At 48.9% G+C, this 23619-nt stretch overlaps 1 protein-coding gene across 1 annotated transcript; it reads left to right on the top strand.

Annotated features, from left to right (window-relative positions):
* Positions 1-1159: 1159 nt before the first annotated feature.
* Positions 1160-23457, top strand: EFCAB12 (EF-hand calcium binding domain 12). The gene is made up of 9 exons (XM_043588168.1): positions 1160-2037; positions 5940-6388; positions 9252-9434; positions 11234-11390; positions 14009-14202; positions 15757-15970; positions 20177-20336; positions 21968-22024; positions 22927-23457. Exons 1-9 carry the CDS (start codon positions 1953-1955, stop codon positions 23183-23185), a joined length of 1758 nt encoding a protein of 585 aa, XP_043444103.1. The 5' UTR covers positions 1160-1952; the 3' UTR covers positions 23186-23457.
* The last annotated feature ends 162 nt before the right edge of the window (positions 23458-23619 follow it).

Genomic DNA, 23619 nt, shown 5'->3' with positions numbered 1-23619 from the left:
ACATAATGTTTTGAAAGTTCATCTGTGTTGTAGCATGCATCAGTGCTTAAACTCTTTCTTGTGACTAATATTCCATTGTGTGGATAGAGCATGTTTTGTTTATCCATTTATCAGTTGATGGACATTTTAACTTTAATATTCCTGGTATCAGGTTCTCTATTTCCAAACCGTGGCATCCTGTCATTAGGGAGCAATGCATATCAAAAACACAGGCCTCTTTTTGGCCAAGATTCTCTTGGGTTCCTACAATCCCTCCGGAGGAGGCAGGGCCTGTTCCTTGGATGAAAATGAAATATGTGGAGACCGGCTGAAGATCGTACAATTTTCAGGAAAACCTGTGATTCCTCCAGATTCAGGGGCCACTGGGCCATACTAAGAATCCTGTCTTTCTCCAAGCCAGGAATTCTGCCCCGCTGCGACTGCCTCCCAGGACCCACAAAAGGAACACGACTCTCAGGCAATCGGGAGTGGGAGGGTGCTCCCCCGTACCCGCCTCCATCCCACAGACGGCAGGAGCGTGGCAATGCTCAGCCAATCAGCGCAGGGCGTCTGTAGTCCTGGCAACAGTTGCTTCTAAGCTCGGGGGCGCATTGAGTGTTTCTTGCAAAGTTTGGAATTACTGTTTTTTGGTACCCTGACACGCCAGCAAAAACAAACACAGACACACACACGCTCTTCAACACCTGCTCCCGACGCTGCGACCATGGACGATTCGTACGAAACGTCTGAGGCTCTGTACCTGTCGCTGCTCGGTAAGTTCCCGGGAAGCAGCGCCGCCTCCAGGAAGCCTTCAGCCCCGTGCAGACGCGTGCAAGTGGGGTGAGGGCAAGCACGGGAGGCGAATATCTCATTGTGCCGTACTCTCTCTGGGTGAGGGGTTGCCAGGGAGTCGGGGGCGAGTCGTGCACATTTCTCAGATTTCCATTCCCAGGCTGGAGGAGTGGGCCAAGTTGCCTTGGTCTGAAATCAGGGGTCCAACCCGTGTGCCTGGGAAAGACATCCACGGCCCTCTGTCTCGCCCGCCGCGCCCCATTTCTCCGCCGGATATTAATGTGCTGGGTACTGGAGAAGAAGCATGGAGAAAACCAGCAGTGTTTGGTGATAGCCTGCTGCGGGAAAACCCTGCAACTTCAGAGGTGAAGGATAGGCAGATAAACGCATAATTACAGAAGAAGGGGTGGATGCCAGGTCTGGGGGTGACACCCAGAAGTAAGAGGTCTGCTAAGTGTAGTGGACAGGTAAGAACAATTCTAAGGTTCTGGAAGAGCTCTTTACACTTCGGCTTAAATTAAGGATATAAAGAGTTCTCCATGCCAAAAAGGGGAGGAAAGGCATTCCAGGCCAATGGAAGCACATGCAGAAAAGCTCAGAGATACGGTATCTTCAGGAAACTGCTAGTAGTTTGAGCATTGCCAGGGATGAGAGGTGAGAGAGGTCAGAAGGGACAAGATCATGAAAGATCTTGGGAGGTAGGAGATGGAGAAGCTACTGGAAATGGCAGTATTGGGATTGGAATTATCAGCAAATGCAGAATGAATTGGCAGACTTGAAGGCTGAAGCCAGAATCATGAGCTCTTGGGCTGCCTGAAATGTGCAGACCAAAGGTACTGAGAGGTAAGGGAGACTGGCCAGGCTAGAGGGGACTAGGGGGATTTGAGGGCTGACTGAACAGGGAACAAGAAAAGGACAATCAAAGATGATGCTCAGGTTGGTAACTAGGGTGACCTAGAGATGGAGGTGCCTTTCACAGGGATTGGGAACCTACCAGGAGGAACAGGTTGAGTGAGAACAGGACATGGAGGCCAGTGCAGTCTTAGTTGGTTGAGACTGAGATCCTTGTAGGCCATCCAAGTGGAAATACTTTAGGAGCAACTGTATGTAGAAAGTTGGAGCTAATTTCAAGTCATAAATATTGGTATGGGCGTCCTCAGCATATAGAAGACCACAGAAACATGAGAGTAGAGGAGATTGTTTGGAAAAAAGAGGAGGAGAAGAAGAAGAAGAAAAGGGAGAAGGAAGGAGAAGGAGAAAGCCCAGGTATGAACCTAGAAGGCACCAATTTTAAGGGATGGGCGGGGAAAAGAGGGCCCAAGTAGCAAGTGGCCAGAGAGGTAGGATGGAATTGAGGGAGAGATTTGAATCAGAGGCAAAATAAACAGTATTTCAAGAGAGTTGAATTGTCTCCAGATACTTGGCGAGCTGTCCCAGGAAAGAGGGGAGGAATGCGTTTTCTGGAGCATCGGTGGGGAAGACTAGGACTGAAGGGTAGAACTTCCAGGGAAACAAAATCTGGGTTAATATAAGGAAGTCTTTTCTAAGAATCAGAATCAGGCATCCACAATGTGAGGAAAGAACACCCTGTCAACCAGAGGCATATCCAAGCAGAGGCAAAATCTGCCAGGGGCATTTCAGGAAGAGATCCCTGACCTGGGAAGGCAATGGAGCTAGTTGGCCTCTGGAAGCTGTCCTCACAATCCCTTGGGAACATTTTCACACAGTCTCTACCCACCTCACTTTTCTATATGGACACAGAACCCCAAAGATCACTACAATGGAAGCTCCATGGTATAGTGGGCATGCGACCTTCAATAGGGGAGTCAGGGTGACTTTGACGGGAGTGACACTTGGGCTGAGAACCATCTGGTGAAAAGGACTCAGCCAACAGCAATCTTGGGGAATCCCATGCCCTTCATAGGGCATGGCAAATTCCAAAACCAAGTCAGGACAGACCTAGGAGGGTTGGACAAAGAGAAAGCAGGCTCATGCAGCTGGAGTGAAGTGAGCAGAGGGAGGGGGCAGGGAGAGATCAGGGAGGAGCGGGGAGCAGGGTGCCAGTGAGGGCAGTGGTGGGGGCCATTGTAGGAGGGGCTTGTTTATTCTAAGGGCACTGAGAAGCCATTGCAATGAAGCCATTGAAGGGCTTGGCGGCAAGTGACCCTTCTAGCTAAGGGAAGACCATGGATTTGGGGTCTCGGGTGGGCGGAAGTGACAGTGGCAAGGCCAGGGAGGAGCATGTTTTGAGTGTGTTCCCAGGTCAACACGGTAAAGTTTAAACCCCTTAACCTGGCATTCGAGATGACTCCAGCTTTATTTCCCATTAGCCTCCTCCTTCATGCACAATGTACTTTCAACTTGTGGAACTATTTAGTAACCCCCAAATCCTCAAACTCCACCCCTGACCTTTCCCCACGCTGACCCCTCCACTCTGACTCATTCTTGAAGGCACATGTCAATGCCTCTTCCTTCATGATGACCACCCGACTCTCTCCATCAGCACTTCTCCCCCGACTGAGGGCATACCACTCTGGTTGCCCCACCTTGTTCCATGCCAGGGCTCTGCGGTTGGGTTTCCAGCCTCGTTTGGATCTACTGGATGATTCTCAGTAAATGCTGGTTGGATAAATGGCTACATTCTCAGTTGTACCCAGCATCTTGTTCTCAAAGAAATGACACATGGCTTGTTGAGAAGTGCTCACTTCCGTCCACTTTGATGTATTATTTCCTGGCACATTATTTTCTGACCATGAAGGAAAAACATAGGCATTGTAAGGAGGCTTAACAAATGCACTGAATGGTCACTTTGTGCCAGGCTGGGCACCAGGGATACATGGGAACTAAGACACAGTCCTTGCCATTGGAAAACTCACAGGCTATTGGGAAAGAAAGACCCAGAAAGCATCTTCATCCAGAAAAAACATGGTAAATGCTATGATGGGGTTGAGCACGGGGGCTATGGGAAACCAGAGGGGATATGAGGGAGGGGGTGGGAGGGCTTCAGGGGATGGTGATGCCTGACCTAAGTCTCCAAGAGCATTCCAGAAAGAGGAAACAGCACAGGGGCAGGATGAGGTGACCAAGGAACCATAGTCAGCTCAGTTTGGGTACAAATACAGGGTGAGGTCAGAAAGAATAAGAGAAGGAGCCCATTAGGCTGGCAGAGGTGGGTGTGTCAGGTGAGGCCAGGTTAAGGAGACTGAATTTTATTTCGGAGGCAACAAAAGGGTTTTAAAGCAGAGGGGTGTGGGTTTTAGAAGGGGAATGATGGTGACAATACTTTTAATAATAATGCTATATCCCTTCTGAATTTTAGAACACTCATACATCTGTTATTCATTTGATCTTCATAACAGCTTCAGGAGGTACTTAGAACAGAGTTTATCATTTTAGAAATAAAAGAACTGAGACTCAGTGGGATTAGGTGGCAGCCTGTGGTCTTATCAATTAATGGCTAAGAACCAAGCTCTGGGGCCAGGCAAACCAGAATTCGTATCCCAGCTCTGCTACTAAACCACCGTGCAACCTTGGGCCTCTCTGGGCCTTAGTGCCCTTCTCTGTAAAGTGGTATAATCATAGAGCTGATCTCTATGATGTCAAATAGTCTGTCCACTTGACATCCACTCATTTGCCAAATAATTACTGAGCTCCCACTGTATGTTGGCACGTGGAGGTGCTGGGGCTCCAGCAGGCAACCAGAGAGAGGAGGTCCAGGTCCATAGTCTATTGAAAAAATAAACACCAACCAAGTAATTATACCAGAGATTTCAAACACAAATGTCTGCCTAAAGCAGGCACTTAATAAATGAACTGAGCTGCATGTAAGACAATGCAGAATGGGGGCACATGGGTGGGTCAGCTGATTGAGTGTCCAACTTCAGCTCAGGTCATGGTCTCCTGGTTCGTGAGTTCAAGCCCCTCTTTGGGCTCTGTGCTGACAGCTCAGAGCTTGGAGCCTGCTTCAGATTCTCTGTCTCCCTCTCCCTCTCTGCCCCTCCTTGCTCTCTTTCTCTCTCTCAAAAATAAAAATTAAAAAAAAAAAAGACCATAGAGAATAATTTGGGACTACAGCAAGCTGGAGAGGGCATGCCCTAGCCTAAAGTAACTCAAGGTGGAAAATTTTGACCAATGCGTCAAATGAAATAGGACCCCAAGCCTCATTCACCACGAGGGTCACCATTTGCAGCCCCCAACTTAAAACCCTGTGATAAGTTTTAAGGGGATGGAGGGGGGAGGGAGCATTCTGGCAGATAGAACAACACATGCAAAACCTTTAGGCGGGATGTGCTTGGACCATTCAGGGATCATTCAGGGTCAAGGCGTGTGGGACCTGTAAAGAAGGGTAGGCAAGGCGTGAGGTAGGAAAGGTTGGCGGAGGAGGGATGTTATGTTGAGGGCCGTGGAAAGTGATAGGAGGGTTTCAAAATAGGCAAGGAGCAAGTCCATTAAAAAATAACAGTGCACTTTACCATGAACAAAGCAGCTCTAAGATGGGCTGATTCTAACCATCTCCACCACTCAGTAAAGTAGGTACCATCTTTACCCCTGTTTTACACATGAAAGACTGAGACGGAGAGCCTAAGTGACTTACCCAAGTACATGCAGCCACTAAGCAGCAGAGCCAGGACACGGCTGAAGCATTCCAGCTTCAAAGCCTCTGCTCGGATGATGAGACCAGATCAGGATGGCATTTTTTTAAAAGATCGTTCTGGGGGCACCTGAGTGGCTCAGTTGGTCAAGTGTCGGGCACTTAATTTCAGCGCGGTTCTGCGTCAGGCTCTGTGCTGACAGTGCGGAGCCTGCTTGGGTCTCTCTCTCTCTGCCCCTCCCCCCACACCCTCTCTTTCTTTCAAAATAAATAAATAAACTTTAAATATATATATAAATTCTGATTGTCGATAAGGAGCATTGGGGTGAGGGTAGGGTGGGGTGGAGGAAGAGTAAAATCTGAGAAGGTTAAACAAGAGAAAACATACAAAGACCTTAGCATAATGCCTGCCATCAGGAATGCGCAATCATATTAGGTGTGATTATCTTCATCATTATAGCAAAGCAATGATAACGCCAGGCCTGGGAACCCAGCCTGGTGCTGTAGCATTTTTCCTTCCTGACTCCGTTAGTCCTCTTCCTGAAAGAAGCTCACCTCTTAACCCTCTTTCCCCAAGGGCTCTGCCAGTCTGAGACCTCAAGTGATGACGAAAATGCCAGCAAGGCCCCCACCTTCGATCCTGAACTGGTCATCGCCCACTGCTTCAAGCAGTTCAAGCAGGAGGACTTCCACCTGCCTCAGAGCCGCCGGCGGGTCATCATCTTGCCTCAAAAAGAGGATCCGATGCCCATCAATCTCATGGCCCAACCCCAGACTCCCCCACAGCCGATCTCCAGCTTCCAAGCCCTGGGAGCTGGGGACATCCAAGGCCAGCCAGACGACGTGAGGACCTGGCTGAGCCGGAGGCTGAAGCTTCGCCAGGACCTGGAGTCATTTGGCAGCGTAGAGAGGTGGCTTCAGAACAAGCCTAGCCTCACACCTTCAGAGGCCAAGGTCTTGCACATGATCCAGAAGGAGCAGGAGGACCAGTTGTTAGACCACCTGACTACTATCAGAGCCACCAAGGTGAGTAGCCCCACTTGCTTATGAAGATGCTGAAGGTGTTAGGGGCATGCTGTCCTTTCATTCCCTCAGATTAGTCAGGATAGGGGTCATTCACCTCATTTCCAAAGGGAGCAAAGAGAAGCCCCCAAAAGGAGGTGTATGGGGTATTTATTGCTGCATAACGAATGCCCCCAAACATTAGAGCAACAAATGTTGATTACCCCCACTGTTTCTGAGAGTCAGGCGTCTGGGAAGAGATTAGCTGGTGGCCCTCATCTCAAATTGTTGGCTTGCGCCATAGACAACTCAAGGCTTGACTGAGGCAGGAAGATCTGCTTCCAAGCTAGCTTGCTCACGTGGCTGCTGGCAGGGGGCCTCAGTTCCTGGCCACAGGGATCTCTCCATAGGGTTGCTTGAGTGTCCTTATCACATAGCATCCAGCATCTCCCAGAGCGAATGGTCCAAGAGACAGAGCAAAGAGGAGGCTACAATGCCTTTTATGACCTCATCTCAGGCAACCTGAGTTTCAGGAGAACTACATTATCATTTTCACCATATTCTATTTGTCAGAAGCAAGTCACTAAGTACTGTCCACACTCGAGGGGAGGGGAATCAGGCTCCGTCCCAGAAGGGAGGAGTTAAAGAATTTGTGACTATATCTTAAAACCACCCTAGGAGGGATAACTCCTGGAATGCCATCTATGGGGCATTTTAAAAATATGCATTCCTCATTCATTTGTTCACTGACACGTGTTTGTTGAGGGCCTATATGTGCCAAGCAGGTGCTCGTGGTGGTACCGTGAGGGTCACAGTTGTGAGGCTGGAAGAAAAAGGAGGACTCCCTTTTATAAATACAGAAATAGAAGCTCAACGAGGCCGATAAATTGTCCAGCCCCATAGAGGTAGTCGGTGGCAGTCAGTACCAAAGCCCTTGTCCCCCAGTGCTTACCTCTCTGTGACATTTTCTGGTAATGGAAACACTTGAAATTTCTCCCAGTTCAGGTGAAATTGGGATAAGAGGTCAGATAACGTGGGTTTAAACCAGCTCTGCTATTTCCTAGCTGTATGATCCGGTCCTCAGTTTCCTAATCTATTCAATGGGGATAACCATTGTACTGACTTCCTAGGGTTGCTGTGACTTCTAAATGGAGTAGGTGCCTAGGACAGTGACAGCCATATAGTGAGCACTGAATATTACGTTTACCATCACAAAATTTTTTTTTAATATTTACTTATTTCTGAGAGAGAGAGAGAGAGAGAGAGAGAGAGAGAGAGTCCCGAGGCACAGAGAGAGGGAGACACAGAATCCGAAGCAGGCTCCAGGCTCTGAGCTGTCAGCACAGAGCTCAATGCGGGGCTCGAACTCACCGACCGTGAGATCATGACCTGAGCTGAAGTCGGATGTTTAACCGACTGAAACACCCAAGCACTCCTATGTTTGCCATTTTTACTACTACTTTAGTCTCACTGGTGCCAGACTCAGTCCTTGGTGTAATCAGGGTCCAAACCGAAATTTCCTAGGCCTATCACACCCTTTCCAGAGCAGTACAGTGTCTATGAATAAACACTGAGCCGGGGGGGCGGGGGGGGCACCTGGGTGGCTTAGTTGGTTAATTAAGCATCTAACTTTGGCTCAGATCATGATCTCATGGTCTGTGGGTGCAAGCCCTGCGTCAGGCTCTGTGCTGGCAGATTGGAGCCTGGAGCCTGCTTCACATTCTCCGTCTCCCTCTCTCTCTGCTCCTCCTCCACTCGTGCTCTGTCTCTGTCTCTCAAAAATAAATTTAAAAAACATTAAAAAAAAAAAACAACCAAAACACTGGGCCTGGATTAGAAACCTAGCTCTATTGCTTATAGGCTGTGTGACCCTGGGCAAGTCATTTCACTTTTCTCAGCCTGTTTTCTCGTTTGTAAAAACAGAAAGTAGTATCTAATACCTATTTTACAGCATCATTTATTCATTCATCAAACAATTACTGCCTATCTGCCTAGGGCTGGGGGGCTTGTCCAGTAGATGAATAGGAGGTAGAGGTATGTAGCTTCAAAAGACATTGTCTTGCTTTCAAAATGTTCACATGTTAATGGGGGAGGCAGACACATCAGATTGGTGACTACAGTTGGCCATTAATAGAGCTGGATCCTAAACACAGAGGAGCTACAAAGTAGGGAACAGAAAGGCCCTTTGTAAACTGTCAGGTGCTGCACCAAGGTAAGGGAGTATTATCCTGAAATATTCCCGATGACCTGGAAGTAAAGGAAGAGTAGGAGTCGGACAGGTAGAGAGAGAAGGAACAGTTTTGGGCAGGAGGCTGAGCAGGAGCAAAGGCTGGAAGATGGGTGGATTAGAGAGCCCCATCTGGTTCCAGGCAGGGGCATATGTTTTGGTGCACTGATCGCCTGGTGTGATTTTAATCCTGACGTGTTTGACAGGAGAGATGTGGGTAAGAATGAAATGTTAGTTCTCATCATGTCCAGCCCGGTTGTTTCTGATGGAAAAACAGAGGCCCAGAGATGCAAAGTATCCCTGGCAAAACACCTTCGCCCTGAATCTAATGCTCCTTAAAAAAAAAAATTATTTTTGAGAGAGAGAGCATGCAACCCCCCAGAGAACAAGGGGGACAGAGGACCTGTCTGACAGCGGAGATGCTCGATCCGGGGCTTGACCTCATGAACCGGAGATCACAACCTGAGCCGAAGTCGGATGCTCAACAACCTGACCCCTGAATCCAATGCTCCTTGCACTCCATCTTGCTGTCTGTTGAGAGCTGCTCAGCTCCCCCCTCTCTCTCTCTGGGAATCATGTTCTGTCTAACTCTGGGAATCACATTCCAGTGGCCTGTCTCCCCTGAATTCTCTCCTCTGCTCTCTCTCTTACCTCTTACAGAAGAGCCCCCGGCCCTCCCGCCGACTGGTGCCCCAGCTCCGGTTGCCCAAGCCCTCTGCCTTATCAGCCTTGTACTCCTACCTGCACAGCCGCAAGATCAAGATCCTGGAGATATTTAGCAAAGTGGACGGGGGCGAGCACCAGAAGATCTCTAGGGAGGAGTTCATTGTGGCTCTGAAGGCGGTAAGTGCCTCCCATGCTCCCTCCAGGCTGGCCTGAGTGAGGAAGATGTGCATGCATCCTGTCCCCACTGCTGCCTCCACCCAGGTCCTGGACCAACTGAAAAGTAGATCAAACCATCAGCCTTGTTACTTGTTAAGCCAGATTGGAAAACGTGACATAACTTGTGGCCACATCAGACCCCTAAAACCACTCCTGCGTGAGTCTGATCTTGAAAACCCCTACCTGAGTGGAAAGTCTACAGAGCCGACCCCATAACCAGTCAGTACCTGGGGAATCACTGTCTTGCCCATCAGACTCCAGAACTGGGCACAGAGATTGCTGGGCCTTCTGTCTTGCCTCTAGAACCCTCCAGACCTTCTCCAACTGTCATTGGCAGATAATCCCATAGAGATCTTGTTAAAATGCAGCTTCTACTCAGTACCTCTGTGCAGGGCCCAAGTTGATGCATTGTAACAAGCTCCCAGTGATGTCTATGGTACTGGTCCACAGGCCACACTTTCACTGACTATCCAAAAATTTTTAATTAATTATAAATGAATAAAATTTAAAAATCCATTTCCTCGGTCACACCAGCTACATTTCGAGTGCTTAGTGTTCACATGTGGTGAGCAGTTCCTCTATCAGCCTGCACAGATAAAGAACATTTCCATCATTGCAGAAAGTTCTGTTGATCTAGCAGAGGTCAGCTAACCATGGCCCAGAAGTCAGATCCAGCCTGCCTCTGTTTTTGTGAATAAACTTTTATCGGAACACAGCTACACTCATTTATATGTATTGTCATGGCTGCTTTCATGCTATGATGGCAGATTTCAGCAGTTATGACAGAGATCATATTGTTCATGGATCCTAAAATATTTACTATCTGACCCTTTATAGGAAAAGTTTGCTGACCTCTGGTCTGGATAAATTAAGCCTTAATATGCTTTGAATACAAGATACCTCTTGGAAATACTTTAGGAAGCTCCCTGCTAGGTCTTTATGATTTTAAATCATCACCAGTTTTCACACTGTTGTTTCACGACATGTAGTTACCTAAACAACGTTTCAAAACATTAAATATATATATTATGTATACAGGGTGTGTATATATATACATACATGTGTACATGTATACGTATATACGTATATGTATATACGTATATATATAGGGTTTTTAATCATCATAACCAAAAAGAGAAAACATGAAGTCCTCTAGAACCAGGAGAGTTCTGACCCTCTTTAAGGAAAGCCCAGTGAACACTGACTACAGTCTAAAGAAGCTGAGGAAGAAAATTATATTTCCTTAAACACTTTCCTTCTTGAATATTCAGTATTGCTGGCAAGCATTATACTCCTATAAAGTTGCTTACCATCCCTGAAAGAGTAATGTGTACTTCTGATCTTATTTTTCTTCAGTTAAGGAAAGCTGATGTGTTTCTCGTGGGCAAGGATGGTAGGCATGAAATCCTTTTTCCAATCCAGTGTGGGAAAGTTATCGTTGAGATTGGTATGGAGTGGGGTGGCAGCCCAGAAGGAAGGAGTAGCAGACTCTGCAAAGATAGTGGCAAATCTAGACTAGGTTTTGAAAGAGGGATAGTTCTTCAGATAGAAGGAGGAAGCGCCTGAGTAAAGGCAGAGGGTGAGAAAGTGCAGGGTGTGTTCAGGGCCTCAGAAGAGGCTCTGAGCTCCTGTCGAGGTGGAAGTGGCTGTGGATGAAACTAGATAGGGGAAGTAGGGCCAGGCTGGTAAAGCTTTGACCGTACAGGTAGGATGTTTGGATTGGAGCCTGCCCACCTTGGTGGCTTCTCTTCTCTCCTTAGGTTGGAGTCCCTCTGAAAAACCAGGAGGTGGAAGATGTTGTGATCTATCTCAGCTCTCTGGGAAAGGACAACAGTATCACCACAGATATCCTAGTCAATACCTACAAGCAGTGGTGTCTGGCTCATCAGAAAAGCACCCTGGCAACTGCAAGGGAGCGTATGTATCCAGTCCCACCCCCATGCCTCCGCTTCCCCATCCTGGGAGCAAGCATGGTGGAGGCAGCCTTGGTTTACTTCCTGAGTGTGTTCTCCAGCTTTGCGTTACCATGGGTGGGCCAAGACTCTGGAATCCCCAAGCCCAGTGATCAACTAAGGAGCAAGGTATTCTCTTGAATGCCTAGCTACCATGTCCATCAAAGATGAATGAGACGCAGCCCTTGTCCTTAAAGGAGGATTCTCAAAAGGTAGTTTCAGCCCACCAAGGCTTACCCAATAGACTGAGATCTTGTATGTGGGTCCAAAGCCTTCTTGCTATTAATCTATATTTTATTGATAAAAAGTTAACTAAAAGTCGGAAACCAGAATTAGCACATATTTAGAGTTTACTGGAAAGCCTACTTTGATATTCTATGATCAGGGATATTAGCAGGGCTGCTATGAACAGTTGTATGAGCTGTGCAACAGCTCAAGTTCCATTTGCCAAGCCATGTGTTTGTGGAACCACATCTGTCCAGACATAGCATGGAGGCAAATTAGAAATGGACTAGCCATAGTGCTGGCTATGAATTTACAACACAATGGCACATCATGGTTCTTTGTAGCTTAGTGGCATTGTGGTGTAAAAAAAAAAAAAAAATTAAAATTGAACAACTCCAGATAAAATTAAAGCCCTCCTTTAAACCTCCATCCACCATTCCAGAGCCCTCCCCAAATGTAACCAAATATAATAACAGTATAGCATATCCCCAAATATAACCCCACAGTGCAGCGCGTAAATTTCCAACCTCTAGTCTCATCAAGCCACTGGGCAGAGGCCCCGTCACCTGCAGGCAGTGTCTCTGCCTCTCTCAGAGTCCCAGGGAAACTGAGCACCCCCCCCCCACCCCGGTCACCTCCTGCACACATCACTACCCACAGTCATAATCTCTGGCAACTTTTATGTCCAGCTCATGTTCAGAGCTGCCTCAAGTTGGGCCTGCTCTCCCATCCATGACCTTTTTGCCTTTTCATTATCAATTACCAAAGCTCACCATTATCCACGTGGTTGGCCGTGAGCTGTTTAGTGAACGACCACAGTGTGCCGTGATGCATATTTGAGGCAAAGGTATTTGGGGCCTATTATTTCCCAATAAATAGACTTGAAGCCAGGAGCAAGTAGATGGTGCCATCTCAGTGTCATCACCCTTTTCTCTGGAGAACATTCCAGGGTAAATGGACTTGGATATCTTTTGCTTTGCCTAAAGGGGCAGCAGCATCAAGAGTCAACGAGACTCTTGGGTGGCAGGCTCACGAGAGAAGGCAGTGGCACTCGGGCTGGGTAGCCTTACCCACAGCAGGTAGCTCAGTTTATCCTTCAAGTCCCTGGAGGTCAAAGCTACAATTCACGCTCCACAGGAGGATGCTATAAAGCTCAGAGAGGCTAAGCCACCAGTCTGCAGTCTCAAAACTAGAAGGTGACCGAGCCATGACTTCATTTCAGCCCAGAACAGGGCAGGCCTGAACCAGGGCAGGGGCAACGGGATGCTTTCATTCACTCGGTTCTTTGTTGAACATCTCCTACGTGCCAGGCATACTTCCAGAAACTGGGAACTGGGAACACAGGAGTGAAGAAGCCAAGGCCTCTGCCTTCAATGAGCTTCCAGGTAAAGGGTTAAGCAAGATGATGTCTAGTAGGGATTAATGCCTTGAAGACAATAGGACAGAGTGAGGGGGTGGTGGTCACAGAAGGCCTCTCTGCAAAGCAGCCAGGGGAGCTGACACCCGAGTGACAGATGAGGAGCCCATTCTGGCGAAGGGCACCCTAGACAGAGGGATCTGCAGAGGCAAAGGCCCCGACTTGGGCAAGTTTTCAGGGGACAGAAAGAAGTTAGGGTGAGGGGCGCTTGGGTGGCTCAGTCACTTAAGCCTCAGACTTCGGCTCAGGTGTGAGTTGGTTGGTGAGTTGGAACCCCCGCATCGGATGAGCTTGGGCTCCCCACTCTCATTCTCTCTTTCTCTCTGTACCTTGTGGGTTTCTCTCTATCTGCTCCTTGCTCACTCACTCTCTCTCTGTCAAAAATTAGTAGGTCATTAAGTAAATAAATAAATAAATAAATAAATAAATAAATAAGAAATACACCTGTAGTCAAAAAAAAGTTAAAAAAGGAAGAAAAAAGTTAGGGTGGCTCTGGGGAGTCGGGGAGGGGTGAGCAGGAGGAGATGGATCACGTGGAGGCTGAGCTGAGACGAGAGTCTGCAGAGCCTTGCAGACCAGGAGGAGGATTCTGGGCTTTCTTGTAAGTGCTGAGGGAAGCCAGTAGAGAGTGTTAGGCAGGGGAATGAAGTGATTATATTTTTCCAAGGTCCTATTTAGTGTTTGGTGGAGACAGATGCTAGAGTATGAGAATGCCAACCGCAAGGTTGGGGCAGTGGTGCAGGTGAGGCACGAGGTGGCCTTGCACTGGGCAGGCCATAGTGCAGACGGAGAGAAGGGATACCTTCAAGGTCCGTCTCAGGTGGCCTGATGAGCCACGTGGGAAGTGAGCAGAGGGATGGCCGGCACCTGCTTGATCACATGAGTTAACCGCTTGATGGATTCCTTAGCTGAGCCCCCTCTCAGGCTCTCCTTCCTTTCAGATTATAGACCTGCCAAGATCAGAGTTTCCCCATCACGTCTGTCCAAGAAGCAGGTGAATTTAGCCCCACAACCGTGCAAGATGGACCTGCTGACCGTGCCCGTGGTTGACACCCAGATGGAGGCACGGCCCCTGACTCTGGAGGAGATGGAGGACATTGGCAAGCGGTACCGCGAGAGGAGGCGGAAGCACAAGGTACCCCGGTCAATGGGAAGGGCGTGGCGCTTGGCTTCTAGGCAGGCTCAGGTTCAAGTCCGCTGCACCTTCTAGCTGGGGAACTCCTGGGAGCAGGCCCTCTTTTACCCCTATGTTCCCTCATCTCATAATAAAAACAACACCTACCTCACAAGGTTTCTCTGAAGATGTAATGAGATCATGTTTCCAAAAGTATATGGAGCTCCTCTCTTCCCATCCTTTGACTGTGACCTTGCATCCTGAGACCAGGGCTGAGGGCCGTGTCTTCATTGTGGCTGGAATCCAAATGCCTGGTACAGGGCCTGTCACTGAGCGGCCACTCCAGACATACATGACCAGTGAAGGCAGGACTGATTGTGGGAATTAATTCACCCAAAAATATTTATCAAGAGACCACAAAGTGCCAGACGCTATTTTAGGTGTTATAGAGAACAAAACAGCCCCTGCCTTTAGGAAGGCAGATAATATTAATATTATACTATATATAAATACATTTAAAAAATTTTAATGTTTATTTTTGAGAGAGAGAGAGAGAGACAGAGAGACAGAGAGACAGAGTACAAGCAGGGGAGGAGCAGAGAGAGAGGGAGATGCAGAATCTGAAGCAGACTCCAGACTCTGAGCTGTCAGCACAGAGCCTGATGTGGGGCTTGAATCCATGGGTCATGAGATCATGACCTGAGCCAAAGTCAGACACTTAACTGACTGAGCCACCCAGGCACCCCTAAATACATATTATTATTATTATTATTATTATTATTATTATATAATATACTAGGCATCGTAAGTGCTATACCAACTAAGATCTGATTCAGCTGCATGATAAGAAAACCCAAAATATTTGAGCAGAGGTCAGCAAACTTTCCCTATAAAGAGCCAGATAACAAATGTGTTAGGCTTTTGGGGCTTTATTGTTTCTGTGGCAACTACTCAGTTCTGCCTTTGCAGCAAAGAGCAGCCACGGACAACATCTAAGCAAATGAGTGCCTCTGTGTCCCAAAAAAGTTTTCTTTATAAACACAGGTGCCAGGCCACATGTGGCCTGTGAGCTGTACTTTGCTGATTCTGGTGTTAGAGGCCAAAAAACAGATTTTTGTTTCCTTGTAAATAAATAAATGAGAAGGCCAAAAGTGGCTCCACATTCCCCAGGCCTCTTCCACTTTGCTCTGCCATCCCTGACATGTGCCTTCCACCTCAAAGGCACAGATATCTGCGCCCAATTTAAATTCTTGTGCAGCCAAACACAGATGTGTTGTTTCAGTAGGGCATCTACGTTGTTCCCTACTGTATATGTTATACAGTGATGTATGCACAACCACATACGGGGCTGTGCACACAGAACCGCGTGGCTTAACCACTCAAGTGCCCTTCAGGGGTAACCTTGACCATGTGTGATTTTTCTCCCAAGTCACTGACTTCAGAACCTGAACTTTGGTCCCACCCTGCATGCTTTGCCATCTCCCCTCCTGGGGGAGAGGTCGATGAGGCTCCATATCTGCCTTCTGGTCGGGAAGAAGGTGGAGGGAAGTGGGTGCCAACCTCTTCTCCTTGCAGCTCAAGATCCCCTCCATTCAGTACACGGAGCGGTGCCGCCTGGTGCGCAGCGGGAATAAGCACTTTGATGAGCACTGCCTCCCATCCACCATCCATGGGGAGATGAAGGAGCTCATCAACAAGTCCCGCAGGGACAACTTTCTGGTCTACCTGCAGTGCTGCAAGCTCTGTGAGTCCTACGGCCTCCCACTGACAGAGGACATCCTCGTGAAAGGTAAGATCTTTGGCGCCTGGCCCTTGGGAAGTTGCCGAGAGGGCTCAGAACCCAAGTGAACATGGCTCCACCTGAGGTTTGTCCTTCCCCAGCAGACGTGCATCCAGCCAAGCCTCTGTGGCCTGTGGTGGGGATACTGAAGGAGCAGGGGCAGCCCAGCCTGTTTTGCTGTTACATTTGATTCTACATTCTAGAATCCTGGAGGTTCACAGGCTCCACAGGTCTAGGGGTCTGGGTTCCCCAACTGAGCCTGCTGAGCATTCTAGAGCAGGAAGCTCCAAGGACAGGAGTTCTGGGTGAGGGAGCCCTGAAGTTGAGCAGAAAGGAACAGTCCCAATTTCAAAGAGGGACATGTGATAGGGGCGATAACTGCTCTGCTGTAGCGGGCTTTTCTGCAACCACTTCCCCAGGCCAGCCCTGTTTCTTGGTTCTTCCACAACACAGAGGTAGGAATGCACCAGGGGACAAGTTCTTCTGATGCCTTGGCTCTCTGCTCAGACCACAGGACTCAGCCCTGAGATTTCCACACTGGTCTCACCCTTTGTTTGAGGGAGAATTGTGTTTTCATATATCCAAGCAGATCTGAACCCTCCCCATCTCTGGGTAGAGTGTGTATTTCTGAGAGATGGGGACAGGAGAGGGCCCCATAACCCCAACGACCACACAGCAATGCTGGTGTCCTAAATTCGTGAATTTATAACTTTAATGGGCAAGTTCCTCTTTGTGCTTTCAAAACACAAAAGGACAGAGGTTTTCCCACAGGAACGTCACAGGAAGGAACCATGGCCAAACTGGGAAATGTGGCTTTCAAAGAAAGGGGCACACAGACAATGGGGTGACTTACCTAAGAACAAGTTCACCGTCACAACTGACTATTTCCGTCTTTTTTCCAAGACAAGGGGAAAGAAGGGCAGAACATATAGGGCCATGGGTCTTGTATTAATTTGCTTGGGCTGCCACAATAAAATACCACAGACCAGGTGGTTTAAACAACAGAAATTTATCTTCTCACACTTCTAGAGGCTACAAATCCAAGATCAAGGTGCCAGCAGGGCCAGTTTCTCCTCAGGCCTCTCCCCTGGGCTGGCAGATGGACAGCCACCCTTTCGCTGCCTCTCCACATGATTTTCCCTCTGTGCACTCATGCCCCCTTGTGCCTCTCTTGTGTCCAAATTTCCTCTTACAAGGACACCAGCCAGATCAGATTTGAGCCTACCCGCACAGCCTCACTTTAGCTTAATTACCTCTTGAAAGCCCTCTCTCCAAATACAAATTCTGAGGTTCTGGGGGTTAGGGCTTCAATATATGATTTGAGGGGTGGGGGACGCAATTCAGCCCATAACAGGTCTGTACAACAGCGTACGGCCAAATGCCTTCAGGAACACAGGCAAACCACCCTAAGTGATCATTGTCTCCTGTGCACGCGGCACCCTCTCATGTACACGGCCACTTGCTGCCCACCTGGTCTGGGAGGGCAGTGACAGGAAATCTCTTGTGGCTCGCAACACTGACTTTTCACCAAATCATCCTTCCTTCCATCTTCCTCAGCGAGCCGCAAATCCCTGATTGTTTATATTCTCTCGTCTCTGCTCGTGCTGGAAATGCAGCTAGCTGTCTTCTGAAATGCAGGCAGGCTTGCCAGCACCCTGGACTGCCCTGTGGGTTAAGTCTTTCCTCTGGATGCGCCTCCTCTGTCCCCACCAGGGTGTTGAGCCACTAACTGATTCCCACCACCACTAGCTTTTGCTAGGTGCTGGGTCAGGGAACCTCACCTGCCAGCGGGATTTCACACTCACAGGCACAAAGCAGCATCCGTGGGTGGGCTTCCCTTTACTTCTTGACGGTTCTAGATGGAAAAAACTCGAGTCTGTCTCTGACCGCTCTCCTGGCCACTATCTATTGGCTGTCTCTTTGACAGAGGCCAGCTCAGCTATGAGTAAAGAAACTCAACCATCGGGACTTCTGGGTCTGTGCTCTAGACTAGAGCTTGGTGGGCTCAGAATCCAGGCCTCAAGCTCAAGGGCCATGTTCTAAAACATCAAGGCCTTTCCCCTCTGCCCAGTGCACATAGCTTTATCATTTTTCCTCCCCCTGATTTCACAGATAATACTTGCTCACTTACATTTTTTTTGAAAACATAAAAATAATGATCCCCCCAGCTGGGGGCACCTGGGTGGCTCAGTCCCTTAAGTGTCGCCTTCAGCTCAGGTTATGACCTCATGGTTCTTTTCTCTCTCTCTCTTTTTTTTTTTTTTAAAAAGCATTTTAAAAAAATGTTTATTTATTTTTGAGAGAGAGAAAGAGCACTAGCAGGGGAGGGGCAGAGAGAGACAGGGGGACAGAAGATCTGAAGTGGGCTCTGCTCTGATAGCAGAAAGCCTGATGTGGGACCTGAAATCACAAACCATGAGATCATGACCTGAGCCAAAGTCAGATGCTCAACCGACTGAGCCACTTAGGTGCCCTATGATCTCATGGTTCTTGAGTTCAAGAGTCTGGCTCCATGCTGACAGCTCTGAGCCCGCTTTGGATTCTCTCTCTCTCTCTCTCTCTCTCTCTCTCTCTCTCTCTCTCTGTCTTTGCCCCTCCCCTGCTCACTCACTCTCAAAATAAATATTAAAAAAAAAATTCCCCCAGCTTGAGTTGGCACCATTAATATTTTAGGGATTGTCCTTTCATAGATCTCTTTTTCTTTTCCATTTACACAAAATTATTTATGTAAGTTATTTTTAAAGATATATATACACATATCGTTAATGTAGTTTTTTAAAATTCTGTATATTGGCACCTGGGTGGGTCCGACTTCAGCTCAGGTCAACATCCCATGGCTCATGAGTTCGAGCCCCATATCCAGCCCGCTTCAGATCCTTCCACTTCTCCCTCTGCCCCTCCCCAGCTCATTCTCTCTCTTTCAAAATAAATAAACAAGCTAAAAAAAAAATCCTGTATATCTTTTAAAAATGTTGATGCAGGGCATGCTGGTGGGTTAAGTGTCTGACTTTGGCTCAGGTCATGACCTCACGGTTTGTGAGTTCGAGCCCTGTGTCGGGCTCTGTGCTGACAAGCTCAGAGCCTGGAGCCTGCTTCGGATTCTGTCTCTCTCTCTCTCTCTCTCTCTCTGCCCCTCCACCACTCACGCTCTGTCTCGGTCTCTCTCAAAATTAAATAAACATTAAAAAGAATTTTTTTTGAAATGTTGATGCTGCATCTTCCCCTTCCCTCTCCCCTCTTATCTGCACAGTCCCTGCCCTCCCCTCTCCTCCTCCCCCACCCCAGATAACCAGCATTAATAACCTGGACTGGACTGTAACCTTCCATTACTTTTTCTAGAACGTGAGCTAGTCATGCGTTATCATCGTAGGACAAGTACTGCTCCGTGGCTGCAGGAAGACAGAGCCCCTGGCCAGTGTTTTTTATGCTCCGACTTCTTAGAGCAGTCTCCTGAGGATATCTATGGGACTAATTCTAAGCAAGGAGAAAACCTCCATCAACTAGGTCTAGTTAACCTGGTGAAGCCTTGGGTGAACCTCCCCTCCTTCTTGTGGCCTCGTGACCAGCACGACCCGTGCAGAGTGGGGTAGGGCGCCGCATACTCCATCCTAACTGCACCCAGGCTTTGGGGCCAGGGCTGACCTGGTTACAAACCAGCTCCCACAGCTCTAGTCCAGACACCAGTGCTGTACCAACCCCACTTCCTAACACTGCACTAGGGTTATGTGCCCTGTCGCCCCTGGGGGAAGCTGGGGGAAGAGTCTAAGGGACCCTCTGCACTTCGCAACTTGCTGTGAATCTACAATCATTTAGACATAAAAAGCTTAATGGGGCACCTGGGTGACTCAGTCAGTTAAGCATCTGACTCTTGATTTGGGCTCAGGTCATGATCTCGCGCTTTGTAGTTCGAGCCCCACGTCAGGCTGTGCACGGACCATGCTGACTGTGCAGAGACTGCTGGGGATTCTCTCTCTCTGCCCTCCCCCATCTCTCTCTCTCTCTCTCTCTCTCTCTCTCTTTCAAAATAAATAAATAAACTTTTTAAAAAATCAAAAACATAAAAAAGTTTAAAGTGTATATCTAAGAAAAAACATTTGCAAACAAAAATGTGGACTTATATATATATAATAAAAAAAAATCCTCCCCTCTGCCCCAAAGGCTGAGGGCAGGGAGGGGTGTTGGACTGAGAGGCCACGTTTCTCTTGCTGCTTACAGCCCTGCTGTACCCAGGGGACAAGATCATTTTCCAGAAGGACCAGGTACGCCCAATCCGGCAGCCGGGAGGCTACTACTCAGATATGAAGATCTTCAGTCCAAATCTGGCTCTGCTCAAGTTCCAGGGCTTCAGCGATGTTGTGGCTAAGAAGACTGACAAGCTGAGTATCAGACCCCCTCTCTCCCCCCTGCCATTTGCATACCAGCATACTTGAGGTGACATGTTGTGCCAATGCCTGTGGCCAAGCGTGCCCAGCATGTCCAACCCAGCTGGTCCCCAGGGACTGGCCAATTTCCAGTGTCTGAGGGCGTTAGCCTCCTTGCCTCGCGCCCAACCACATCCTATGTGATCTCAGCCTCTCTACAAAAGCTTAAAAAGAGGGCCTTCTTAGGGAAATAGGCCCCTTCTCAAATCATGGGTTGGCTGGTCAGGGGCCCTACAGAGGACAGAGGTGGCCGTGCCTTCTTTGTCCTGCCTTCTCTGGCAAGAGGTGGGCTTGCATTAGGAGGAGAAAGGAACTCTGCAATGGGGCCTGTCTCTGGCCCTCAGACCAACCTCCTTCTTTGGGAGGAAGTGACCCATGGGCAGGTTGTGAGCCAGCATCCGTGGGTGACTGCATATTGGAGAGCAAGCAGCATCCCTGCATCCCTGAGGAGGAAAGGGGCTAATGTGGGATGAGGAGGGGCCAGCTGACCACAAGGGGGGAGGGGACCGGGAACTGCCCACATTCTAGATCACTGCCAGCTGCCCACTGCGGTGGTATGGCCAGAACAGCTGGGATGAGATACAGCAGAGCCAAGTGGAAATCCCACAGGCTGCAGGTTAAACGGACAAGATACTTCACTGTCTGAGCCTCAGCTTTTCGTCTGTTAAATGAGCATAACAGCCCCTCCCACACACAATGAGGATCAGATGAGAAATGCATATAAACTTCCTAGCATGGTGTTTGGCAGATAGTCAGCCCTTGGAAGCAGTGATAGTTGTTTTACCTGTCCCATCAGGACAATCTCGACTGAAGGCATGGGTCTGGGCCTACAGAGGGGCCTGTCCACAACCCTGGGGAGGCAGAGCTGAGCACGAGTCAGAAGGCTGGTGGCCTGGAGAGCCCTTTCTGATTACTTAGTGACTGCCAGCCCCTGGGTGGCTGACATCCATTTCTGCACCGGGAACCTAGGGAGTGGGTGGGAGCCTGAGAAAGGGACTCTTGTCCCTGTTTAGGTAGGCCACAGCCATAAGGGATAGGTCCCTAAGGACCCTAAGGGCAGGTCCCTTAGGGAGGTCCCTAAGGGCAGGGATGGACATTTGTTTTATCTTGCTACTTGGACTGTGCTGTCAAAGATTCTGAGGCCAGATGCAGGCCTGCTGGGAAAGAGTGCCGTCTGTTATTAATGAGTGATGTCTGCCAGGCCCAAGATTTGGAGAGTCAGTTTTCACCACCCTTGTTCCAAAAGCTGGCTTTGGTTCTGGCAGGGAGAGTGAGAGTCAAGGGCCCCCAAACAATGCAGATCATTGCGCATCTCTCAGCTACCCTGGGAGGCTCTGCTCTGGGAAATAAAAAACATGAGGCTCTGAAAAGGGAAGTGACCTGCCCAGAGCCACACAGCCAGCCAGGTTGGGAGCCCAGGCCTGGCTGACCAAGCCCACCCCAGATAGAAGAAATGCTCCTTTTGGAGCTCTGGTTTGGACTCACTAGACAGGCCCACCCCCATGTCTTCTGACCTACTACCTGAGGCCCCATTAACATGGATTCCCCCCATCCTGACAAGATACCTTTCTGTCTTCTCTACTAGGAAGACACCAAAGAAAATCAAGAAGATACACTTTAAGGAGTTTGAGGAGTTCACCAGGTCTGTAGCATCACCCAACTCTGTAAGCGGGTCAGGGGAGGGAGGACCAGCCTCACGGTGGAGGAGGTGCCTGGGACTCTGCATGTTGCACGGCGCACAGTATCTAGGGCTCAATGCCCGGGAACTGAGAGGCAGTGAAACTACTTAGAGTGCTAGGCAGACACCACTGTGGGTGTGTTCCCATGTTTTAACTCATTTAAATCCTCTCAGGAACCCTATAAAGTTACACTTAGCATGCCCACTTTGCAGAAGGGGAAACTGAGGTACAGAAAAGTTAATTATCTTGCTGAAAGTCACACATCTATCAAGGGGCGGAGCAGGGATTTGGACCCAGCAACGCTAGCTCCAGAGGCTATACGCTGAACATCACATTAAAATGCCTCGAGAGAACTGACGGTGTACACTTAAGAATTTGGGTTTTGGGGGCGCCTGGGTGGCTCAGCTGGTGAAGCATCCCACTTTGGCTCATGTCACGATCTAACGTTTGTGAGTTTGAGCCCTGCTTCGGGTGAGCTCGAGCCCCGCTCCAGGCTCTGCACTCTCTCTCTCTCCCTCCCTGCCCCCTACTCACTCGCGTGCTCTCTCTCTCTCAAAATTAATTAATTAATTAATTAATTAATTAAAAAAAAGAATTTGGGGTTTCAAGGCAGCAAATTGGGAGTCAAGCCCACATCCTACCACATGCTCGCTGTGTGGCTTTGGGGGAAATAACATATCCTCTCTAGGTGTTCACGTCCTCCTTGGTAGGGCAGACAGCATAACAGGACCTACCACATGGAAGTGAAGTGCTTGGCACAGTGCCACACCTCCACTCTGGTCACACAGTTGCTTAGCTCTGCTCAGCAGAAGCCCCAGCCCTGGCGGGTCTGCCACGACAAACTTCCTATCTTCTCATTTTCCAGGAAGCTGCAGGCGAAGAGGTCCAGGGGTTCACTGCGAACTCACCCCAATTTCTTCTGGCCGGGTCACCTCCTGGACAAGCTGCAGCTCTATCTGCCCACTGTGGCCATGGACAGGAGCCTGGCACTCTTCAGTTGTGTCCAACCCCAGCCCCATGCCTACTCAGCCACCTACCACCCCAACCACTGGTGGCCTATTGGGAACATGAACTACATGACCTGTGCCTATTACGATGCCTCCAAGGTCTACTACATCGACTAGAGTGGCCCAGGTGTTGTCCGACCCAGCCATCCTGGGGCTGTGGCCAGTGCAGCTAGCAGCCCAGAGCCACAGACACAGCGGGAAGTGTAAAGAGCCAGATAAAAGAAATCATTTCAGTGCGATGGCCTGGAGCCAGCTCTCTCTTGAGCAAAAAATGTCCAGTGTCTCAGAGGGCAGGTGTATCTAGGGAAAGATAAGCAGTTTCTGAGTATTTCCCTGTCTTGACCTCTGCCCTTTTGAAATAAACCAGATTGGAGGTTTTTTTCATGTCACTTGTGATCCAGTTGATGTGATTTCTTGCTCAGGAGCTGGGGCCAGAGGAGTGTTTGAAAAGCTGGGGTTCTGAGCCCAGGGCACTACTGTAGGTATGCTTGCCTGGCACCTGCAGCATCTTGTCCTGGGATCTCAGTGCTCATGGGAAAGCAGCAGGCAGT

The sequence above is a fragment of the Prionailurus bengalensis genome, chromosome A2, assembly GCF_016509475.1.
Source record: "Prionailurus bengalensis isolate Pbe53 chromosome A2, Fcat_Pben_1.1_paternal_pri, whole genome shotgun sequence".
Lineage (NCBI taxonomy): Eukaryota > Metazoa > Chordata > Mammalia > Carnivora > Felidae > Prionailurus > Prionailurus bengalensis.
Note: the sequence above shows the minus strand (reverse complement) of the source record. Positions and strands in the feature narration are given on the sequence as shown.

Coding starts and splice junctions, on each gene's coding strand:
- EFCAB12 (XM_043588168.1), top strand. CDS start 1,953: ATGAGAGTAGAGGAGATTGTTTGGAAAAAAGAGGAGGAGAAGAAGAAG. Junction 6,389..9,251: donor CTACTATCAGAGCCACCAAG/GTGAGTAGCCCC, acceptor TACCTCTTACAG/AAGAGCCCCCGGCCCTCCCG. Junction 14,203..15,756: donor AGAGGAGGCGGAAGCACAAG/GTACCCCGGTCA, acceptor TTCTCCTTGCAG/CTCAAGATCCCCTCCATTCA.